At 39.1% G+C, this 21613-nt stretch overlaps 1 protein-coding gene across 14 annotated transcripts in view; it reads left to right on the forward strand.

The window, feature by feature from the left end:
* The window catches only part of Reps2 (RALBP1 associated Eps domain containing 2), a 223985-nt gene that overhangs the window by 124195 nt on the left and 78177 nt on the right, over positions 1-21613 (forward strand). For 2 of the 14 annotated variants that reach the window (XM_051142318.1, XM_051142319.1), the window contains exons 10-14: positions 143-215; positions 1623-1676; positions 6568-6613; positions 10552-10688; positions 11362-11433. In XM_051142318.1, coding sequence (XP_050998275.1) covers positions 143-215; positions 1623-1676; positions 6568-6613; positions 10552-10688; positions 11362-11433 — 382 coding nt within the window. The remainder of the gene's footprint in view (positions 1-142; positions 216-1622; positions 1677-6567; positions 6614-10551; positions 10689-11361; positions 11434-21613) is intronic. The other 12 variants (XM_051142323.1, XM_051142324.1, XM_051142328.1 and 9 more) reach the window with 8 other exon arrangements.

Consider the following 21613-nt stretch of genomic DNA (forward strand, 5'->3'; position numbering starts at 1 on the left):
TTAAATTAATAAAGTAGAATTAAATGTCAAAGACTTATTTAAGATATAAATTTTGACATGAACTATTAACTTTTAAAACATTTATTCATATGTGATTATTGCTTAACTTTTTTAACCCATATATTTAATTTTCTTTTCCAAGAAGACATCTGTTAAAGACATGGCTGACTTTCCTGTCCCTACCCAAGATGTGACTACTGGTGATGACAAACAAGGTATGAAATGGTTTTGTTCTTATAAGGATACCTTCCTATGCTTCCTCATCTGTTTCTCCCAGAACAGCTTCCAGGTCATATGAGGCCACTGCTCAATATGCATACTCATTTGGATATATCGTGTATTTAAATTGTTGTCATAAGCTTATAGTTCACAAAATGGCAGTGAAACCTTCAGTGTCTGACACACCTTAATTCATTGATCATTGTGTTAATCTTTGTGTGTGTGCGCGTGTTAATCTTAGGGTTTGTTGACATATTACATTGCATTTTAGTCCTATAGTTAGGAAGTAGGAAAGAATTTAGTGTTGCCATAAGCGATTTGAAAAAAAAAAAACCCACCATTAATGTACATTTGTATATGCGTCTAATCCATGAGGAAATTCTTTCAGACAGTGTGCCAATCCTAAAGCTTTATCTGTTTCACATTGGTCTTATGGGCATGGAGGTGGATATGGAGCCTGGTTTCAATTTGCTTATTTTAATGGGTAGCTGAGAAGGCAGTCAGCATAGTGTCCAGTGTTAGGAATACCCTCAGGCCTGCAGAATCCACAAGTGGAGGAAGGACCCTCTCCTCTAAACCCTGTCCTTTGTAATGATCCTTTGACTTACCAGGTCCTTTCTCATATACCGTCTTATATACAGACCTCACAAAGCTAGCGCTTTTGAAATAAGTCAACATTTAGAAATAAGCAGCTGAATTCAGACAGGCGGTATGAATTATCTACTTTTACAAAAAGAAAAAAAAACTGGGACAGGAACCAAGGTTTTTCATCTTAAGCCATTGTTCCATCTGTTATATCAATTCACCACTTACAAGTGGGAGAAGCCTATCTGAAGTGAAGCCATTTCAGGTTCTATTGCTGAGCCCTTCCATTAATTCAGACTCACAGAGACATTAAACATGAAAAAGAAGTTTTCTAGTAAGCACTGATGGTTTTCATGCTTTCTAGTTAAATGTTTGTTTAGGATATTCAAGTGGAACTAGACATTATCTATAGCTGATCATGTTCTTAATTTATAGGTCTTTATTTTGACTACAAAATTCTAAAATTATTGAAGCTTGTGTTTAAATCCCAAACATTGTCCTGTCGTTGATTGACTGTTAAGAAGATATTTTGGATGCTTTGTGGCAATACTCCTCCTAACCACTAGTGGCTGTCTCTAGAACGTTGAAATTAGGGCTTCCTTCTGTAGGTGGAGAACCTGTTGCCATGCTCCTTGAAGTTTTCATTGTTCTAGAAATGCTATAGCAATGTCTAGAGGTTTGTAAGACTTCTATAATTGAGGGATAGGAATTATTTGTTTTAATATGATGTATCTCAGAAATAAATTTTCACAAGGCTTTTGTTTTCTCTTTCCTCTTTCTCTTTCTTCTTCCTTAAACATGAAACAAAATATTACTAGCTTTGAAAAGTACTGTTAACGATTCCTTACAAAAGGACATATCTGAAGATACAGGTAGGAGAAAACCATTTTAATGTAGTCTCTATCTAATAATTTCTAATAAAAAAAACTCAGCTGTTTGGTGACTTGAAGATTGTTGTGTCTGTGATATTGTGTCTGTTTGTCTCTAAATTTTTGGCTTGTATCTTATTACAAGAAGTCTTAGGTTTTCTACTGTCTCCCTTTCTTCAGAAGAGGATGACTTTAGGCTCTGAACTTAGATTTCATCCTGCTTGAATTTAGATGTATAAAATTGGGGCAGTGATTCAGATAAACGCCCGTGCTTTCTTTGTAAGGTAAGGAACTTGTAAGCCGGATTAACTTGAGGCCCAGAGTTGCTATATTCCATTGTTAAAATGTCAGTCTCAAATATTTTTATAACCTTTCCCTACCAGGAAGGTACTGCTTAAACATGGAGTAGATTCCAAGGAGAAAAATAAATGAATTTGTACAGGTTAGTTTTTTTTGGAGAAGTAGAAATGTGTCTGGGAAATGACAGAGAATTTTAAGAGCATGTTTTCAAATTAATTAATTAATTTTTGTGTGTATGCCTGAGTGTTTATATGTGCCTTATATGTGTGCAGGGCCCCATATATGTCAATAAGAGGTGTTTGACCCCTTGGAACTGGAATTACAGATGGTTGTGAGCTGCCATATGGGCGGTGAGATCTAAAGCCACATCCTCTGCAAAACCAGTAAGCACTCTTAAGTGCTGAGCCATGTCTCTAGTCCCCTTTAGCTTTCTCTTAATAGAGCCATTACTGAAGCAAGATAAACCCTGTTATAAGTCAAGTGGCTCCAGAAAGCATTTTTATTTAGATCTTTGGTTATGAGGATTAAAAAGTTTTTGCTTTCTTCTTTATTGTTATTGCTCTTGAATATTTAGAATGTAAATAATGTTTTTATGGTTGACTACCTATCATCCCGAGCTTATTTGTTTAAAGTTGCAACAGAAGAATCAGTAGAATACTGAAGCCTATGCTTATGTTTCCCAAACACTAAGTTCATTTGAAGTTTAAAAGCAACAGTAGTATGGAGAAGGAGGAAATATGAGGAGATAGGACGAAAAAATACCAGCCCCCAGGTGATTCTGGCATGTGGCCTATTTGGAAACCACTACCTCCAAAAAGCAATGCTGCAAAGTAGGAAATTAAGAGAGTAAATCAATCATGACTCTAAAATCAGTGGGAATTTTTAAGCCTGATTTTGACTTTTGAAATGTATTTGGATCCATTCACCACAGGGGGGAATGCTCTATTTGTATAGGCCAATTCTTAACGGCTCTGATGTTAAGATGGGTGCTTTGCAGTTTTTGTAAATTTTATGACATGGTATTAGTAAAAGCTATTTCAATTTGGAGTGTTAAATTAATGCTTCTCCTATAGGCTTTGAGAATCCTTTTTTTTTTTTTTTTGTCCCAGAGAATTCAGCATGAGATCAAGTGTTCCCTGAGACATGAGCCTCAATTCCCATTAAAAAAAAAAAATTAAACCTTCTTTGATCAGGGCTTGGCACCACCAGATAAAACCTAACAGGTGTGCCACAGCACATGAAGTCTATTAAATTTGTTTCACACTGCCTGGGAACATGCTGTGTGTTTTTTGATTTATTCTTCCCACTGCTGCCCCCTTCTGGATATGATGCAATCATTCATCTCAAACATATTTAATAGCCTGTTTCCTGGAAAGTCACCACAGCCTTCCCCTGGGAGATAGGAGAGTCACAAGGTGGTGATTATAATTCTGTATGGTAGTCAGTGTACTGGAGACAGTTCCTCTCAGTTCCGTTTCAGCCTTTTAGAAGGTTAATCATTAGGTCTATGTCCTCTTCCCATTCTCATTTCCTGGAAAGATGACAAAAGATAACATGCCTGGAGTGTTCCAGGAAGTTGTTTTCCTCCTCTCTCTAGCTAAATGAGAAGCCGTTATCCATCCATTGGCTTTTGTTTGAGCTTGAAACATAGTGGCATTTTTGCATATACTCATATGCACCGGCGAGCTGAGTCGAGCTGTCAGGGGGGCTAGATGGAAGACTTAACTAGACTTAACTGTTGAGGCTTTTGTAGTCTGAAACCTGAGTCGACTTACCAAGCTGTGCCTTAGATACATCTTTGCAAGTAGAGAGGAAAGGCATGTCTCTGCTCTGCTTACCATTCCCATGCATGGTGGTAATAATAATGATAGCAGTGGAGGTGATGGACGTGGTGGATGGTAGGTGAGGGGTACCAAGTGATTAGGGAATGGAGATTCCTTGTTAAACATTTCCCACATATTCTTTCCTTTTAGTTGTTGGATGGATATGCATAGTAGGGTCTAAGAGGTTTCATGCCCCATGTTCCATTCTAGCCTAATTCAAGCACACACAGTGCACAGCACTAGTTTGTTGCTTGCTTCTGTGTCATGGCAAGGTGTTCCTGTGCAGGGTGGGCTCCAGACTGCAGCGGGCAGTTCCAGGTGCAGTTCCATTGCTAATGACCAGCTCACAGACCTTCTGCAGCGCAGCAGTTCTCCCCTTACACTACCTGTTCCAGTTTTTAATCTTGTAAGGATTAAATCCAGATTTCCAGGCCTAGAATGTTATAAGCGCTTATATATGTCCTATACCAAAGGGACCCTTTGCAGTTCTTCAGGACATTCACATTTCCCAGCACTCAGCCGTCTTATTTGTCCGTGGAAGAGAGGGACTTGCTTACCATGTGAGGAAAGGGAGGCTCAGCTTTTTTTGTGACACGGCTAGGAGCACCTGAGGTCTCTGGATCCTCTCTCCAAACCCGGTCCCTGCTTCTTTTTTCATTGCTCATACACATCCCCACTTCATCTGTCTGTCTGTCTGTCTGTCTGTTTGTCTATCTCTCATTAGCAGATCTCACCCTTCCTTCCACACCCATCTGCACACCAGCACAAAGATAATGATAAAGACAAATGACAAAGGAATTAACGGTTCCCAGGGTCTGGTGCTGTGGGAGCCAGTGTCTTAACATAGTCAGGACTTTTATTATCCAATTATTTCTGGAAATTAGTGAGTCCGGAGGGAGAAGAAGAACACAGAGGAGGAGCAGTGGTGGGCCTGCTCATGAGCCTGCCTCCAGCATTGCCGTGAGTCTGGCCACATGCTGGCCTCCTAGCTTCAGGGCAGTCTCTGGCTGAGAGAGAGGGGGGTCCCCATCTAGGCTGCCTTTCTTTGCTGCCTGGAGTTGGGAGGAGGTGCTGCTCCTTCTTTGCGCAGGCGTGGGTGCATGCTATGAACAAGGGCAAACTCAGCCTCTTGGCTTTTCCATGCTTCTGTTGCTGAGGAGGGGGCTATGGCAGCACTTCAGGTAGAAGCTGAAACATGCCCATTCTCCCTACAGCAAGGCAAAATGCTTATGCCAGGAGAAATGGCTCTTTTTTATGCAGCTGACCACATGTAAGGAGAGGCTGGCTCTCTCGGGAGTTTGCTTTGTGCCTTGCTAGCATTTATGAAAATTTTCAGCGCCCCTTTCTGCCTTGCTTGTCTAACCCAAGGGTTTTAATGATCATCATCAATCTATGCTGCTTTATGCTAGAGGAGGCTTTTATCTTTGCAGCAGTGTAAATGAAGACAGAATAGTGCAGCAAGACACTTTCTTTTGGATAAATATGTGAAACAAAGAAACAAATTATATTCTCTCCATAAGTAGCACTCTTCTTGTGGATTTTTATGATGAAAACCTGCAGTGTTTGCAAAACCATAGCAGAGCTATGAGCGTCTATAGGCACCTTCCACGAATGAGTGGAAACACAAAAAGAGGACTGATGTTTTTGTAAGTGTTTCTAATTACTCCCCACAACTTCTGATGGGAAAGTGGGCTCAATGGATCTTGGTAGTGAGCAAATTAGTGTCTGATTTAGTTTTCATAAGAAAAAGTATGGTTGAAACACATTTTAATGGTTTTATTCCATAGTATTCTTTTTCTGATTTGGTTACAGAGACATGGGAACAAGAAAAATTTCTTTTTCTTTTTCTTTTCTTTTCTTTTCTTTTTTTTTTTTTTGTGGAGGGAAGTTTTTGAGATACAGTCTCACTGTGGTTTAGCCAGGCTATGCTGGAACTTACTGTGTAGCCCTGACTGCTCTCAAACCTACAGTGACCTTCCTGACTCAGCTTTCCAAGTGCTGGGATCATAAGCATGAGCAGCCACACCGAGATAGGGATATTTTCTTATAGAAAAAGTTGCAGACCTTTTAACTTTTTTTTAGGAGCTCAGTTTTCTCATGCCCATGGTGCTTTGGTGCTTTGTGCTTACACAGACACACACACACACACAGACACACACACACACACACACACACACGCACGCACGTGCGCGCGTGTGCACACTTGCACAAGGTCTCATTAATTACCCTTGGCTAGCATAACTCAATATGTAGACAAGGCTGGCCTTAAACTTGTGGCCTCTTGCCTCTGCCTCTAGACTCCCAATAGGAGGTATTAGCCACTACATCTGACTCTGGTAATGTTATATAGTTGAAGATAATATATAGGTAGATATATTTCTTCCTAACCTTTATGAGAGACTGGTTTCAAGTCTATTATTAGACTATCATGAGAAACCAAGAAGCTTTCAGGTGGGAATCTGCCTTTATATAAAAAGATAAACTCTTAAGTGGAGTGTCTTTTTATCTTGGAATGTCTCCATTAATCCATTTAGACTTGAAAATGGCCTCTCAATGTACCAATGAAAGAAAACACGCTGAATTTCTTTCCTTCTCCTTGTGCTTTTAACTTTGAAAGTAAAATCAGAGAACTATCAAAGTGTGGAAGCCTCTGTGTTCTCCACCTCAGCGGTACTCGTTGCTGTGTTCTGTACTAGCCCAGGCACTACTTACCTCCCTGGTTAACTGATAAATGAAATCCTAAGCGACCAACAAATAATCTTTTGTTTCAGCAACTTCTAAGGACTACAACAGTCTCAAAGCAAGACCAAGATCCAGGTAGTGTTTATTTAATTTCTCATTTGATGCTCTTGTGCCTTTTCCCTGCTTAGAAGTAAATCCCAAACCCCAAACCCACACCCAAATCACTATCTGCTTTACCTTTAGACGTGAATCTAAATAAGTGGGCCATTGCGCTTCTTGTGAGTGGCCTGCCTTGGTTACATAGTGATGCGGGAAAGCATCTTAGTCTTTGTGAGCATTAGTGCTAGAAGATGGTGGCTGTTGTTATCTGGACCCTTGATAGGAAGTAGTTTCTGTAATGTGACTGAGTTGGGGGTAGGATGATAAGTAATGGAGGGTGTATAGCTTTGTTAAGAGGGAACTAGGGTTAAAAGGTAACAACTAAAGTTTCTGTGAATGTGAGCACCAAACAAGTAATAAGTCTAGGGCATAAAATCTAGAGAAGAGAAAATGCTTATGGTGACTTCAAGGAGACACTGGGCGCCAGGTCAGCACTACTCAGGGTCTGCTTGAACCATTCTTAGTGCCTCCTCTCAGCTTCAGTTTTAAATAGCCATTAATGAAAGGGAGAACCAAGACAGCAAACTTATGGCTGTTATAAGACTTGGAAGAGAGGAGCAGAGGGGAAATATGAGACAGGACGCTAAATGAGTTAGCCCACAAAAGACAAGAAATGTTGGGGCCACTCTTTTTTTTTTTTCTTTGTAGTGTGGAGCTCTTTTATTTTTCACATTTTCATACGTGGCAACACATCAGTCAGGGAACATTTAGTCTGAATTCTAACCTAAATACTATTACATGAGAAGTGTACCAGGCTGTTTACCTCTTTTTTACACTTAAACTCCTGAAACTAGATCACACTTAAATCCTCACTACCACAAACGACACTCTAATGGGGAGGTTCTGCATGGTCACCTTGAAAACGGATGTGATAATCTCTGCAAAAGCACCCAGAAATTGGAATGGTGGGTCATGTGACATACATAATTAGCTTGACAATGTGTCACTGAGGGGTGCTCAATGGCTGTCCTAGCTGCACATGGTCCCAGTGTCCTCACTGCAGTAGAGCTGCAGTGTAATATAGAATACTATGTGGCTGGGTTTTTTGTTTGTTTTGCTTTAACTCTCGGTGACTTTCCCCCACTTCCAGCTTCATTCAGCTCCTCTATGCCACCCCCGTAGTGGATTTAAACTTTATTATATTTTATGCTCTTGAAATTTAAGGACATACCATATCAGTGTAAATAAAAGAATTTAGGCTGTATTTCCTTGTTCATATAAACCACAGATACCTACATTCATGTATATCTTTAAACAATAATTCATTTGAGTAAAAAGAGTATGGTCACTCCTTCTATGGTGACCATATTTACTCATTCTGTTTTTTTTTTTTTTTTAAAAGGTTGGCAGATTCTTTCCATATTAGTCTATACTAGCTTTGAAATATAGAAATGATAATATTTACCCATTTTTATGATAAGAAAAGACTTTCATGAATTGCAGAAATGAGCTGATATCAGCCAAAAATTGAACTTCTGTTGAGTTCTTCTCTCCCCCAAAATGAATGAAAGTATAAAATCTCAAAGGAGCATGATCCACTAGTAATGGTCTGGACAGATTTTATATATTATTCTGTTACAGGTTGGCTTATTGGTCCAATATGGATAATTCTATTTTCCATATTTCTAATTGGCCATTTACTGAGATAAAGGATATCAAACCACCCTTACTCTTATTTGTCAAGTGGTAAGGACTTGTAGACATATAAGGGAAAGAGGAAACATTACCATTCTGCAGTTATGTTGTCCATTATTTTGCCAATTCCTTGAACACTGTGTTTGACTTGGTCATAGTCCTCACATAGTCTCACATATTTGGTACTCAGTACCTTTCCATGTGAAAATATAAGCATGAGGATCATATACAGAGAGGAGATATGTGGTGTGGGATAGTGTGTGTATGTGCCTACAAGCATGTGAATGCACACACAAACTATTACACTTATGTTTCTACACTTATTCTTTCTTCCTTGAGTAGATGATATCACCCAAAGCTCTATGTGGCAAAGAAAGTTTTTTATTTTTTTAACTTCTAACTAAGAACTCTAGCTTACTTTACAGAGTAATTGTTGATTCTCTTTGGTTCTGATCGATAGAGTTAGGGAACTTTTTCCTTAGCTCTTGCCTTTGTTTGTCTTGTCTATCTAGACATAAATGCTACAAGGATTAAGCCAAGAGCATGCCCCATACCATTATTATGGTTGTCTTAAAGGTTGCTTCCTTGAAAGACAAACAAAACCTTCAGCCAACATAGAGAGATCTTGAGAAACTTTTTTTTTTTAAAAGAAAAACCTTCCCTAGCAATAGTTAATTACGAATTGGACCTCATGGGACCCTGCCCCTCCCGCTGAACTATTGATTACTGATAGATTCTGGGAGAGGAGCAATCGTTGTCTCTTGTTGTGTACCCATCAAGGAGTTCACCAGGCATGAATGGGTAGATCCAAGCTCTTAGTCACACACGTAAACCTCAGTGGGTCTCTCTCTTTAAAAGAAAATTATGTATACAGTGCTCTGCCTGTGTGTGTGTCTGCAGGCCAGAAGAGGGCATCAGATCACATTACAGATGGTTGGGAGCCAACATATGGTTGCTGGGAATTGGACATAGGATCTTTGGAAGAACAGCCAGTGCTCTTAACCTCTGAGCCATCTCTCCATCCCCTCAGCCGGTCTCATAAACAAAGAAACAAACCAAAATAACAACCAAAAAACCTCATGAATGTGGGAAGGAAACTTGGGAGGAAGCAGGGATTATAGATGGGAGGAAAATTAGAGAGGGGTATAATAATATGAATGCACATTATACATGTATGAAGTGGTCAAAGAACAAACCCAATACAGTTAAAAACAAACAAAACTTTGCTTTGTCACAAACAACTTTACCAAAACCTAAAGGAGTTTAATAGTCCGTGGTCAACTGTAATTCAGGAAGGACTGTTGTAACAGCTAATTACAGAAGCCAGTTTCCTGAAGGTAATTTCTTTCTCAGTTGTATTGCTGATTCAGAGGTCATTTCTGCTTTGACATGAAGTCAGCTGAGAAGCTGAGTGTATGGATGGAGACATCCACTTTCTCCATGTTTTTCCTGATCATCATATTGTGAACCTATCTTATCAACAAACCAAAAAGTATAGAGTTTTATTAACATAGAAAATGAGTATGTGCCTGTAAATATCTAGCTGCTGCTGCAGGCAGATTTCTTCTCTGCTTCATGAGCACTACAATAGCATCATAAAAACTGAAATAGAAACAGATCGGAGTTTGCAACATCCTAGCTCTTCTTTCATTTTCTTTAAATATTATTAGTATAGTGCCAGAAGTCACCAAGTTAGCTATGCTTTGCTACACCTTAAAGAAGGTTAAAATTAAGTCATTGCTTTGAAAATTTCCATAAAACTCTTATTTCTGAGGGCAAGGCTGACTAACCTCCTGAAGTTGATAGACGCGTTTCCCTTTCCTATGCGTGTGTCACTTGTGGCATAACTCTTGTGTTTGAGTTCTTAGTCACAGGGTTGCTGTCTCAATTCCATATGTGCCTATCATCACATTGGGAGTGAACCAGTCTTTTTAATCAGTTAATACCATGAAACCCTTTTCCAAAACACTGAAGTATGCAAGCCAAAAGGCTTATTAACAACTATAACAGAAATTGATTTGAAATTATACAAAACATTTTTGGAGAGAGTGTAAATGTAGGCCTATGACTTAATAAGGGCTAATGATCACAATCTTGGCTGGATTCACATACTTATTGTACACAATGGCATTTAAGGGACAGTAGAATTTATAGTTGCTTTTGGGCAGCTTGTCTGTTCTCTGCAGTCATTTTGACTTTGGGGTGTTTTCTGTGTCAACCCATCTTCAGGGAATAAAGCTCCGCTCTTTTCCCTCTGACCTCCCCTTATTTTGCTACAGATCTTACTCTAGCACATCCATAGAAGAGGCCATGAAAAGGGGTGAGGACCCTCCCACCCCACCACCAAGGCCACAGAAAACCCATTCCAGAGCCTCCTCCTTGGATCTGAATAAAGTCTTCCAGCCCAGCACGCCAGGTGAAGTGCCCCCTGCCTCCCAAAGCCCTTCCCTTTCCTGTTGGAACCAGTATAATTCTCTGCTGCTAAGGCCTCTGTGTGTCAGAGAAAAGAGCAGACAGACCTGGCAGTTTTCCTTGCCATGCAAGTCTTTATGTTGCTGTGATATTCTTGGGCAGGAAAAATCCCAGACAGATACATAGCATATGGGTCTGGAGACTTGCCCACACTGCTGAGGATCAAGAATTATGAAGTTTTTCTTTACTAAGAGACTAAAAATGCTTCAACTCCAGGCATCCCACTGTGCACTTGGCTGCAGTTTTGTCTTCTGTATCATGGTAATTTGTAAATAAGACCCTGGCATTTTCCTGAGACATTGTATGGTTCTCAGGGGTCAGAGCTTAGTGATCAGTACCTGGCCAGAACTTTAAATGGCAGTTTATCCTTGTGTTCTTAGAGTTCAATTGAGAAGACTCCAAATCTGATTAGTGTTTGGGTGGTGGGAAGAGGGTCTAGGGCTATGGGCTTTGTGGGTGGGCTGCTCTGGGGTTTTGGGAAATATTTTTGAGCCAGCAGCTGGGGCTGGGCATGTCAGAGAGAGCTGCCTTTTCCCATACTTCCTGTGAGGTAGGGTGTGTCTTCCTAGGAAAGCTAAGGAACAAAATGTAAGAGACATGCCTTTGCTTCAGTGCAGGTCACAGCAGAGACGGCACTGTCTCAGATGGCATTTGGGGAGCTGCAAGGGCCTTTCCACTGACGTATGGAGGTGAACTAGCGATATGATTTCCTGTAATGCTTTCTCAATCTGTGTGCAGTTTAAATCAAGGCAGTCCTGGCTGCTAGTGATGTGTACATTATCACCCTTTTTCCTAAAGCAGAGAGTTTCATTGGCTCCCACATTAGTATGACCTCAGTGTCCTGGCAGAGCTCAGGATGTTTCACTTGTTCTAATAAAGTACTCTCCTCACAGTAAAGTTATAGATTTTTAAAAATATACTCGAATCTAGAACTCTCTGTGAAACTGACTCTCTGCAATGAGTGCATTAGATAAAATTTTCTCTTAAATTTCTTCCCATACTTAGTTCCAAATTCTGACATAATTTCATAGTGACTGGTCTTTAGGGTAAGAGCAGCCGTGGGTGATAATGTTATGAAAATTTCACATGGTTATAGGATTACGAACTAGAAAACTACTGTGGTTACCAAATGATTAAAATAATCTGCATAGCCGAGTAAGTATCTTTCCCTTGCAAGGACTGAGAATGGACATGCATACACATATTCCAGTGTATCTGAAACTCAGCATAGCTGCTTTTTGCCTGTTTGGTTTTCAGAGAGTGAGCTAATCTTTGTCCCAGGTTCCTTTATCTTTAAAGTTAGGCCAATATGTACTTCATGGGGTTGTAAGGCTTTGGTTAGTTGATAAACATACTTCAAATGTCACCCTGGTTGGCCTAGACACCTTAGAACACTCAAGGCTTATATTTCTATAGCTGGAAAGTTCCAGGGGCATCCCTGAGAGACCACCAACTGAGGATCAAGTATCCAAATGCCTGAGAATATGAGAGACATCTCATTCAAACCAAAACACATTCCATCTACTTAATTTGTTCATTCTTATAGAAAAGTACAAGGGAGTTTCTAAATTATGTTCCATATTTCTAGAAAGTGCTAAAAATGAGATGAAGCAGAAATGCCTAAAGCAGAGACTAAATGTACCAGAGGAGTCTGCCTAAGAGAACTTATATGACCTTTCTCATTGTACTTGCCTTTAGACATCACTTTTGGTAGATAGGATCAGATTACACTTTCTAATTAGCCATTGTTTCTTTTGTTTCTATTTCACAGTGAAGAACTATATCATTCTTTTTATGGATGCATGATATGGATTTACTATAGTTGAGTATGTATCAGTCGAGAAGGTCCTCCCCCAACAGACACAAACCTTCTTTTCCTCCCCATAATCCCACTTTGCTCTTAGGTTACATATAAGGCAAAAGTTATCAATGACTTCAAAGCTACATTTTTGTTTTTCTATCCAATTATTTTCTTGTATTAAATCCTAAATGTAGGAGTTTTGAGATCAAAGGCTATAGATGTGTTTAAAGTATAGATGTATGTTGCTAGACTACTGAAGAAAACCTATCAGTTTGCTTTATTTCTAGCATTGTCTGAGAATGTTCCCTTACATCATTACTATGATGCATCATTCTTCATCCTTTTGGATATAGGCTTTATAAGGACCAGCATCTTTCCACAGTATTATTGACCATTGTTTCTTCTTTTGTGACTCATCTGCTCACAAGATTCACCCAGCTTCTGTTGACTAATCACAGATAATACGTATTATATTTTTCCCACTTTGCCTAAGAACTTCTCTTCTCCAAGGCACATGAGAATCTCAGCCGGCAATGGGCAGCTGGTATAATCTGCTTCTCTGCTAGGTCCTTCCTTATCCCTCCAGTCTCTTCTTTTGCTAAATTTTGTCCTTTGACACAAAATCTCTCTGGGATGCTCTACTTACAAAAAGAAGAAGAAGGAAAGGTATAGGAAAGAGGGGAAGATGGTTGAGGTGAAGCAAGATATCAATTTGAGTTGAAAAGCAAGGCTAAAACAAAGCCATCTTTAAACAATGGACCCCCACAGGGTGATAGAAAGCAGCCTGTGCTGCCCAGGTGCTGTGAGAAAGTAACTTAAAGTGTAGTGACAATGTGGAAAAGAAATTGGATGGATTGGCTAGAGAAGTGGCACAGCAGTAAAGAGCCCTGGCTGCTCTGTCCAGTACCCAGTACCCACAGAGTTTCTCATGGAACCCTGAGTCCAGAGGACCTGACACCCTCTTTGGACTTTGTTTGCATTTTCACATGCAGGCAAAATACACATACACATAAAGTAAATCTAAAAAAAAAAAAAGTGAAAAAGAAACCAGGTGTGGTGACCTACTACTTTGATCCTAGTTCTTAGAAGGCAGAGGCAAGTGCATCTCGGTCTACAAAGAGAGTTCAAGATCAGCCAGGGCTACACAGTGAGAACATTTTAAAAAGAAAAACAACTTAAAAAAGGAAGACAAGAAGGAACAAAGAGAGAGAAAAAATGGATGGAGAGTGCCAACAAACAAGTGTACAAGAGGAAATGAAGAGAAAGATGAGGGAGTTAAATAAGAGTAATGTCTATATCAAACAAGAAACAACCATTTTTTAAAAGGGCAAATTTCAAAGTACAGGACAATAGGCTTCAATTTTGAGAGTTGCAAAGAAAGTGTAGATATATAATTTACAGGAGTGCAGGGCTCTAGGAACAGGCATCAGACAAGTGTGGGCTTTCATTGGAAAAGGTGATATAATCTGATCGTATTATTTGTTATAACTGATCCTGGTCTTGAAGCCATCCACTCACCAGCCTCACACAACTGTCATCTTTGAGAGATGATATAAATGTGGAAGGGTGGGCCCCCATATATACATGCACAAATACATAAAAAATGTAATAATTATGCAAGGAGTCTTAAGTCAGATGTGATACAGATCTACAAAACCTAACAGTAGTCAAGCCTGCGGCCTGTTTGATGCTGATTTGGTTTTGTAGGTCTATTATTGTAACCATGAAACATGGGCAACTGATATTCCTGTAAGAAAAATCACACATTGAGGCCAATCCATTTTACAACTGAACTGGCTTTTCTCATTGCAATGGTAAATTTTTCCCCACGAAATGTTTTTACCCTCTTCTACTGGATGGAACTTCCTTTCCTTCCACTCTTGACTCTGGCCTCTTCTTTCAGAGCCATGCCTAACGTTCACAGCGTGAGGTTTCCATGGTGATGGTAAAATACTTTAGTTCTGCTTTTACCACAACAGCCCTCTCTATTCCTGTTGTGGAGAACTCTAGCAGAAGCACAGAGATTGTGTGAGGAGTTACAGCTACTCCTTTAAAAAATTGGACTAGGGCCTTTCACCAGTTCCACTCTGATCAAGGCAACAAAACCTGGTCCCATGGATATATCTAGCTGTAGAACAGGGTAGCTTCTCTCTAATGACATCTTTTTTCTATAAAAGATGAGGTGGATATTGATGGGTTGCTTTTTCTACCACACTTCTTATGGCAACATTTGCTAAGAGCCCCACGTTAACGTCACTGTGATGGCTGAACCAATGCTTTCATGGGTAGTGGTTTCCCACAAGGAGCTGCTTTCCCATCAGTGCCAGCTACATGAATTGTGGAATTACCTTGGAAGGAGTCTCAGTGAGGGGTTGCCTAGATTAGGCTGGCTTGCGAGCATGAGGTGGGAAGGGCTTCCCTACTATGGAGGCACCATCCCCAATTGGGATCCTGCACTGTGAGTGGAGAGGAGGGTTGAGCATGGCTAGGTATTTATAGCTCTTTGCTTCTTGACTGGGGATGTAATGTGACCAGTTGCTTCAAGTTTCTGCTCTTATGACCTCTCTGTTTTAGTGGACTGTAACCTGGAACTGTGAGCTAAGAGAAGCCCTTTCTCCCTTAAGTTGCTTTTGCCAGAGTGGTTTTTTTTTTTTTAACAGTGAAAGAAAAGAAAATAAGAAACTGCCTTTTCTTTTAAAATATTGATAATAAAATTCATCCCATAATTAAAATTATAATGCCTCCATACCACAAAATGAAGCTCTTCAAAAAGAATGATGTCTGTGTACCACCTAGAAAATGGCAGAGGTAAATTAAGCAACAAAGACATATTGCAAATGTGTAGAAAATTCCAAAAAAAGTACTTTTATTTGTTTTTGAGATAGAGTCTCAAAACTGGTAACCCAGGTTTGCCTGTTTCCACTTTCCAAGTACTGAGATTATGCCTGACTCAGGGAAAGGAGCAGTATGATGGGAGGACAGAAATGAGATGCAGTCCTACCTTTTAGTTATTCTTTTAAATATTGTCTCTTATACATATATTCAGCAGCACATGAGAATCCAGAGCTATTTTTCCTGGATAAATTCATCCATCTAAAAGTTGCCTACCATTCCGAGGTATCTTTTTAACCATCTGCTACCACCTCCTGGAATGCAGCTGAAATGACAGAGGCATTCTGGAGCATTCTTTCAGATACTGCTATATTCTTCAGGTGACTTTTCTATTCCCCTCCAGTATAGGGGAATGAGGACGTCCCATAGGCTCCCCTTGTGAGATGTTTGCTGAGGTAACCTGTCACACTAGGGCTCTGGCCTAAAGTGGGACGCAAGTGCTGTTTACTCAGTGGTGAGCTGGGGGAAGTGTGTCCTGGAGTTTATACACATGGTTATTTTTCCCTGTGACTTGAGAAATAGGAAACACCTTGGGGCTAAGAGATGCTTTCAAGATCAGACTTCCTCTCAAGGTCTCTGAAGGGTACAAAGCTCTGCTTTGTAGATCACCTCATGCCTCATACCTGGAAGAGCTACTTGTTTCCTTTCAAAATTTAGTAGAATTTAAAATTTTAGTAGGATTATGGGATTCTCGCCCCACATTCAATATTTGAGGCTCATGATACAAATTCAGTTTGAGCAGTTTTATTTTTATAAGTTCAAGTCAAATTTACCTTTTAAAAAAGTATGCAATTCAGTGGCCTTTATATATATGTATATATATATTGTTCTGAGACAGAGTTTCTCTGTGTAGCCTTGACTATCCTGGACTCACTTTGTAGACCAGGTTGGTCTCGAACTCACAGCGATCCACTTGCCTCTGCCACCCGAATGCTAGGATTAAAGGTGTGCACCACCACAGCACGGCAGTATATAGTATTATATAATCACCCACACTCTCTAATTTCAGAACACTTTCAATATCCCAGAATAACTCTTTGTCCGTTACCAGTTATTTCCCATTCCATCCTTTTCTCCCTCCAGTCACTGGTAACCACCAACCTACTTTATATTTCTATGCATATATGTGTTGTGAACATTCTGTATTAAAGTAAAATGTGGTCCTTTGAGACTTTTTTCCACTTAAAGTTTTAAATATTCACCCATTGTGTAGTGTGAACCACTATGTCATTCCTTTTGTGGTTGAATGGATATATCACATGTTTTTTAAATTTATTTTTTATTTTTTTATTAATTTATTTAGATTACATCTCCTCACTTGTATCTTCCCGTTCCTCCCTCCCTCCCTCCCTCCCTCCCTCTTTTACCCTATTCCCCTCCTGTAGGTCTGTGACAGAAGATTATCTCCTCCCCCACCATATGGTCATAGGCTATCAAGTCTCATCCTGGTAGCCTGCTTATTCTTTCTCTGAGTGCCACCAGGCCTCCCCACCAAGAGGAGATGGTTAAATATGGGGCACCAGAGTTCATGTCTGAGTCAGTCCCCACTCTCCACCTAACTGTGGAGAATGTCCTGACCATTGGCCAGATCTGAGTAGGGGTTCAATGTTTACTGCATGAATTGTCCCTGGTTGGTGCAGTAGGTTGACCAGACCCCCCTGGGTCCATATCTGCCCATCATGATGATCTTCTTGTGGGTTTCTAGGACCCTGTGGATCCTTCTATTTCCCCATTCTCCCATATTTCCCTCATCTAGAGTCCCAATAGGAAATTTTATTGTTTATCTGTTGATGGCCATTTGAGTTGTTTCTACTTTTGGCTATTCTAAAGAGTTCTGTGATCATTCATGTCCAAATTTTCATGGAAACATGCTTTCACTTATCTTGGATATATACACAGGAGTAGAATTTCTAGTTTATATGACAAAACTATACTGAATATTTTGAGAATTTCTTGAACTGTTTTCCAAAGCAGCTCTACGAATTTACCACTTCACAAGTAATGCATAAGTATACCAGTCCATTTACATCCTCAGAATACCTGTTATAGTTTTTTTTTAATTGTACCTTCCTAAGGCATTTGAGTGTACTGTCTGTCGTGTTGGAAGAAATAGCCATAAAAAAAGCTCTCCCCATTTTGTTTGGGTGTTCTGTCTTTTGTTCTTGATTTGTAAGTTTTTTTTTAAAAAAAACATATTCTAGGTACAAGTTTAGTTTTTGGTCTTTTATATATAAATATTTCCTCTCATTCTGTGGGTTTGTCTTTTGTGTTTTTGATGGGACCCTTTGATTCAATTCTGTTTAAAGCTTTCATAGGGTTCAGTTTACCTGTTTTTGTCACTTGTGCTTTCAGTGTCCTATCTAGGAAATTATTGCCCAGCTCAAGGATGCAAAGTTACTCTTCTTCAGAAAGTTTCATAAGTTTGATTTTAAAATTTATCTGAAGTCCATCCAAGTTAATTTTTGCATATGAGGTGGAAGTCCAGTTTTATTTTTCTACATGCATTTATCAGTTTTTCCTGTATCATTTGCAGAAAACTATTAATTTTTGCTACTTTTGTAGAAAGTCAATTAACCATATAAGTACATGTTTATTTCTAGAATCTCAATTCTATTCCATTGACCATATCTATCTTTATTTGAACAGCATAGTGTCTTGATAATTGTCTATTTGTAGTTCTTTATTAAGAATGATTTTATATGGGTGGTTGTTTTCTCTACATGTGTGCTTGTGCACCATATGAAACCAAAAGAAGGCATTATATCCCCTGGAACAGCAGTTATGGATGGTTCTGAGGTACCATGTTGGTTTTGGGGATCAAACCCTGGCCCTTTGCCAGAGCAGCCAGAGCTCTTAATTGCTGAGCCACCTCTCCAGATCTTTAAAAACATTTTTGGAGTTCGTAATTTAATTACAACATCTTGCCTTTTCTTTCCTCCTTCCAAATTGTTCCATATACCCCTTCCTACTCTTCTTTAAATTCATAGCTGTTGTAGTATGCTTTGGTATCAGGGACTATAAGACCTTCTACTTTATTCTTTTTTTGAGTACTTTTTTATTGTTCAGATTCTCTAGCATTTCCATACAAAATTTAGTATTAGCTTGTCAGTTCCTGCGGAAAACAAATCTGACTGGTGTTTTGATAGGGATTGCACCAATATATAGGTTAAGTTCGGTTAGTATTACTCTCTTAATAATATTGTCTTCTACTCTCCAAACACAGAATGGCTTTTTGTCCATTTAGGTCTTTAATTTGCTTTTAGTAGTGTTTTTATACTTTATAAGCATACACATCTTATACTTGTTAAATTTGTTCCTAGGAACTTTGTTCTTTTTTATTCTCTTCTAAATATTTTTAATAGGAAAATTCATTTACAAAGTCTTCAACTGATAATGTGTAGAAACACAGTTGGCTTTAGTTTAGTTATCATGAATTCTGTAACCTCATTAAATTTATGTCAGTACACATCATATTAGGAAGTTTACATAGTGAGGTGGAGTGCATGCTCATTAATAGTGCTCCTAACAGCTTAGCTAATAATCCTTCAGCCACTCACAAATTAAAGATGAAATCCCTTTTAGTCTGTTTGGAAGACACCAATAGGATCATCATTGAATGTCATAGTTCAGTTTAAATTTTCTCTTGTGTATGACATAATTGATCTAGGACCATTTCTCAAGTAGCATATGCCTTATCTAGGAAGCACAGACTCTATCTTAATTCAGGCTTCCCTGTTTATACCTGTGGGTTTTCACTTCACTACTGCCTACCACCAGGTATACTAGCTGTGAGTGACACTAGTTTGAGTCTCACTTTGTACAGAGGACATATTTAAAACATTTTGTGTGCATTATCTCTAATAGCCACAGCAGCTCTACAAAGCAGGTAATGTTTCCTCCTCATTGATACAGAAACAAGTGCAAGCTAGTTTGTCCATGTTCATTGAGCCAGTAGCAGTTAAAGCTTGGGTTTTAACTACATGGTCTCATGCTAGGACCCAATTTGCAATCATAGAAGGGGCAATATTTCTTTTCTGCCTCTCCATTTGCATTTCCCAATCCATCTGCTCAATCAGATATTTCATAGGCGTGTCTGCTAAGCTTCTGCTTATGGGAGTGGGACAGAGCAGGGGACATGAAGATGTTATTACTTTTACTCATCCTCCTCACTTTGCTTTACCAGGCAGCAGGACAAAGAACTCATCACTCAGACTCAGGCCTTTGACTGTTAGTGTAGTCCCCTGTCTTTGAAGGGCTAAGGCAGTGGGTTCAACCTTCCTAATGCTGTGGCCCTTTAATACATTTCTTCATGTTATGACCTACAACCATAAGATTATTTTTGTTGCTACTTTATAACTGTCATTTTGCTACTATTATGAATCATAAATATTTTTGGAGATAGAGGGTTGCTGAAAGGGGTCATGACCCACAGCAGGGCTAAGGGGTACTTTGTAGTTTGAGATCTGAATCTTTGCCTTCAGACCCGATCTTGCTTGTTATAGAGGGCTTGCTCTTAGAAGTAACACAAGTGGAACTTATATTGACAAAGTATTAATATGTGTTCTTGAGGTTTTCAGTTCTTGAGAGATTATAAAAAGTGTTGGCTGCAGCATAGTGTTCCTTTGGCATAAGATTTTAAGTCTAGAAGTTCATGTAAACAATGAGAAGACTTTTTGGATATTGGCCTAGATGAAACTTTTCAGAGGTATGAGACTAGTCCAGGTTGTTTCCATGGCTAGGTATGCCAGAGCCCAGCATGAACAGCTAGCTGAAAGGCAGTCTTTGCCAAGTGTGGGCTTTTGCCTTTTCTGGTTCCTGTCTGTCTTTATTTAGAAGTTTTTTTCTTCTTCTCAAAGTCTGTGCAACTTTCTCAATAAACAAAATGCAGTGGTTTGGACCTGTACAAGGTAAAAGCCTGGGGATTTAGCAATCCTTGCCAAGACAAAGATGAAGCCAATACTGCTGTTGGCTGGGGTGCATTCTCTTTTCTACTCTCTGATTTGATGGCAATTCCTGGGCTCATGAATGCTTTTAGGGGGCTGTGTAGGGGAGGAATGGTGCCGTAATCTCTGCAGAATGAAGTAGCAACAGTTAGAGTGACTGTCCTGTTGAAAATGTGTATAAAACTCATTCCACCAGCAGACAAATATCTTCTTGTATATACAATTCAAACATGAGCCCATTTCTTGACCTTATCCAGACCAAGTCCCATGTGCCACCTCATCCCGAGCAGTGTCTCCTCCTAACAGTTAGTAGTGCATTGTGAGTATTTATATGTTCCTATAATGTCAAATATGGGTTTTATGTCTTTAAAGTGTTTGAGACTACATTATACATGTTTTTTTCATTACTTTTTCAGGATATGCTATTTCCTAGACATACATCCATGTTCATATTGATATTTGTCTTTCTTTTATGCATATATTCTGTATACTGACTACTTTATTTACAAACTATGTTATGGAAAATTTCAAATTTAGTGGACCATTTCTATACATTATTTTGCTGTAAGTCCTAAATATTATATAATCCCTATTGTGTCCGTGCCTGTGTATATCAGATAAAGCTTTTATTTTTATTAATTTTTTGTTGCTTCTTGAATTCTTTTAAAAGTTTTTAGTTATATGCAAATTAGTGTGTTTCTTTTGTTGTTGTGTTTTCAAGACAGGGTTTCTCTGTGTAGCTTTGGCTGTCCTGGACTCACTTTGTAGACCAGACTGGCCTTGAAACCACAGAGATCTGCCTGCCTCTGCCTCCTGAGTGCTGGGATTACAGGTGTGCACCACTGCACCCTGCAAATCAATGTTTCATTGATATTTTTATACATACAAATCACTGTACTTTGCTTATATCACCCACACCCTCTCTTGTCCTTCCTCTCCTCCCTCTGGTTCTGTTCTAGTACCCTTCTACCTAACAAAATCAGCAATAGTTCACAAATAAGATTTAATATTCAGTCAGTGTCCTGGTTTCTTCCAAGTATGCCTTTTTGTAGTGACTTGTTTAAATCAAGATTCAAACATATGACTCTATGTTCATTTGTTCTTGCTTTGAGAATCTGTCCCTTAATAGGTATGCCCCTTCATCAATCATTTTTCTCCCATTATAGTTGTTAATTAATTAATTAATTCACAAGAAAATAATTCATACTGTTGATTTCCATTTTCAAGTTTTCG

Source organism: Acomys russatus, chromosome X (genome assembly GCF_903995435.1).
Source record: "Acomys russatus chromosome X, mAcoRus1.1, whole genome shotgun sequence".
In the NCBI taxonomy this organism is placed as follows: Eukaryota; Metazoa; Chordata; class Mammalia; order Rodentia; family Muridae; genus Acomys; species Acomys russatus.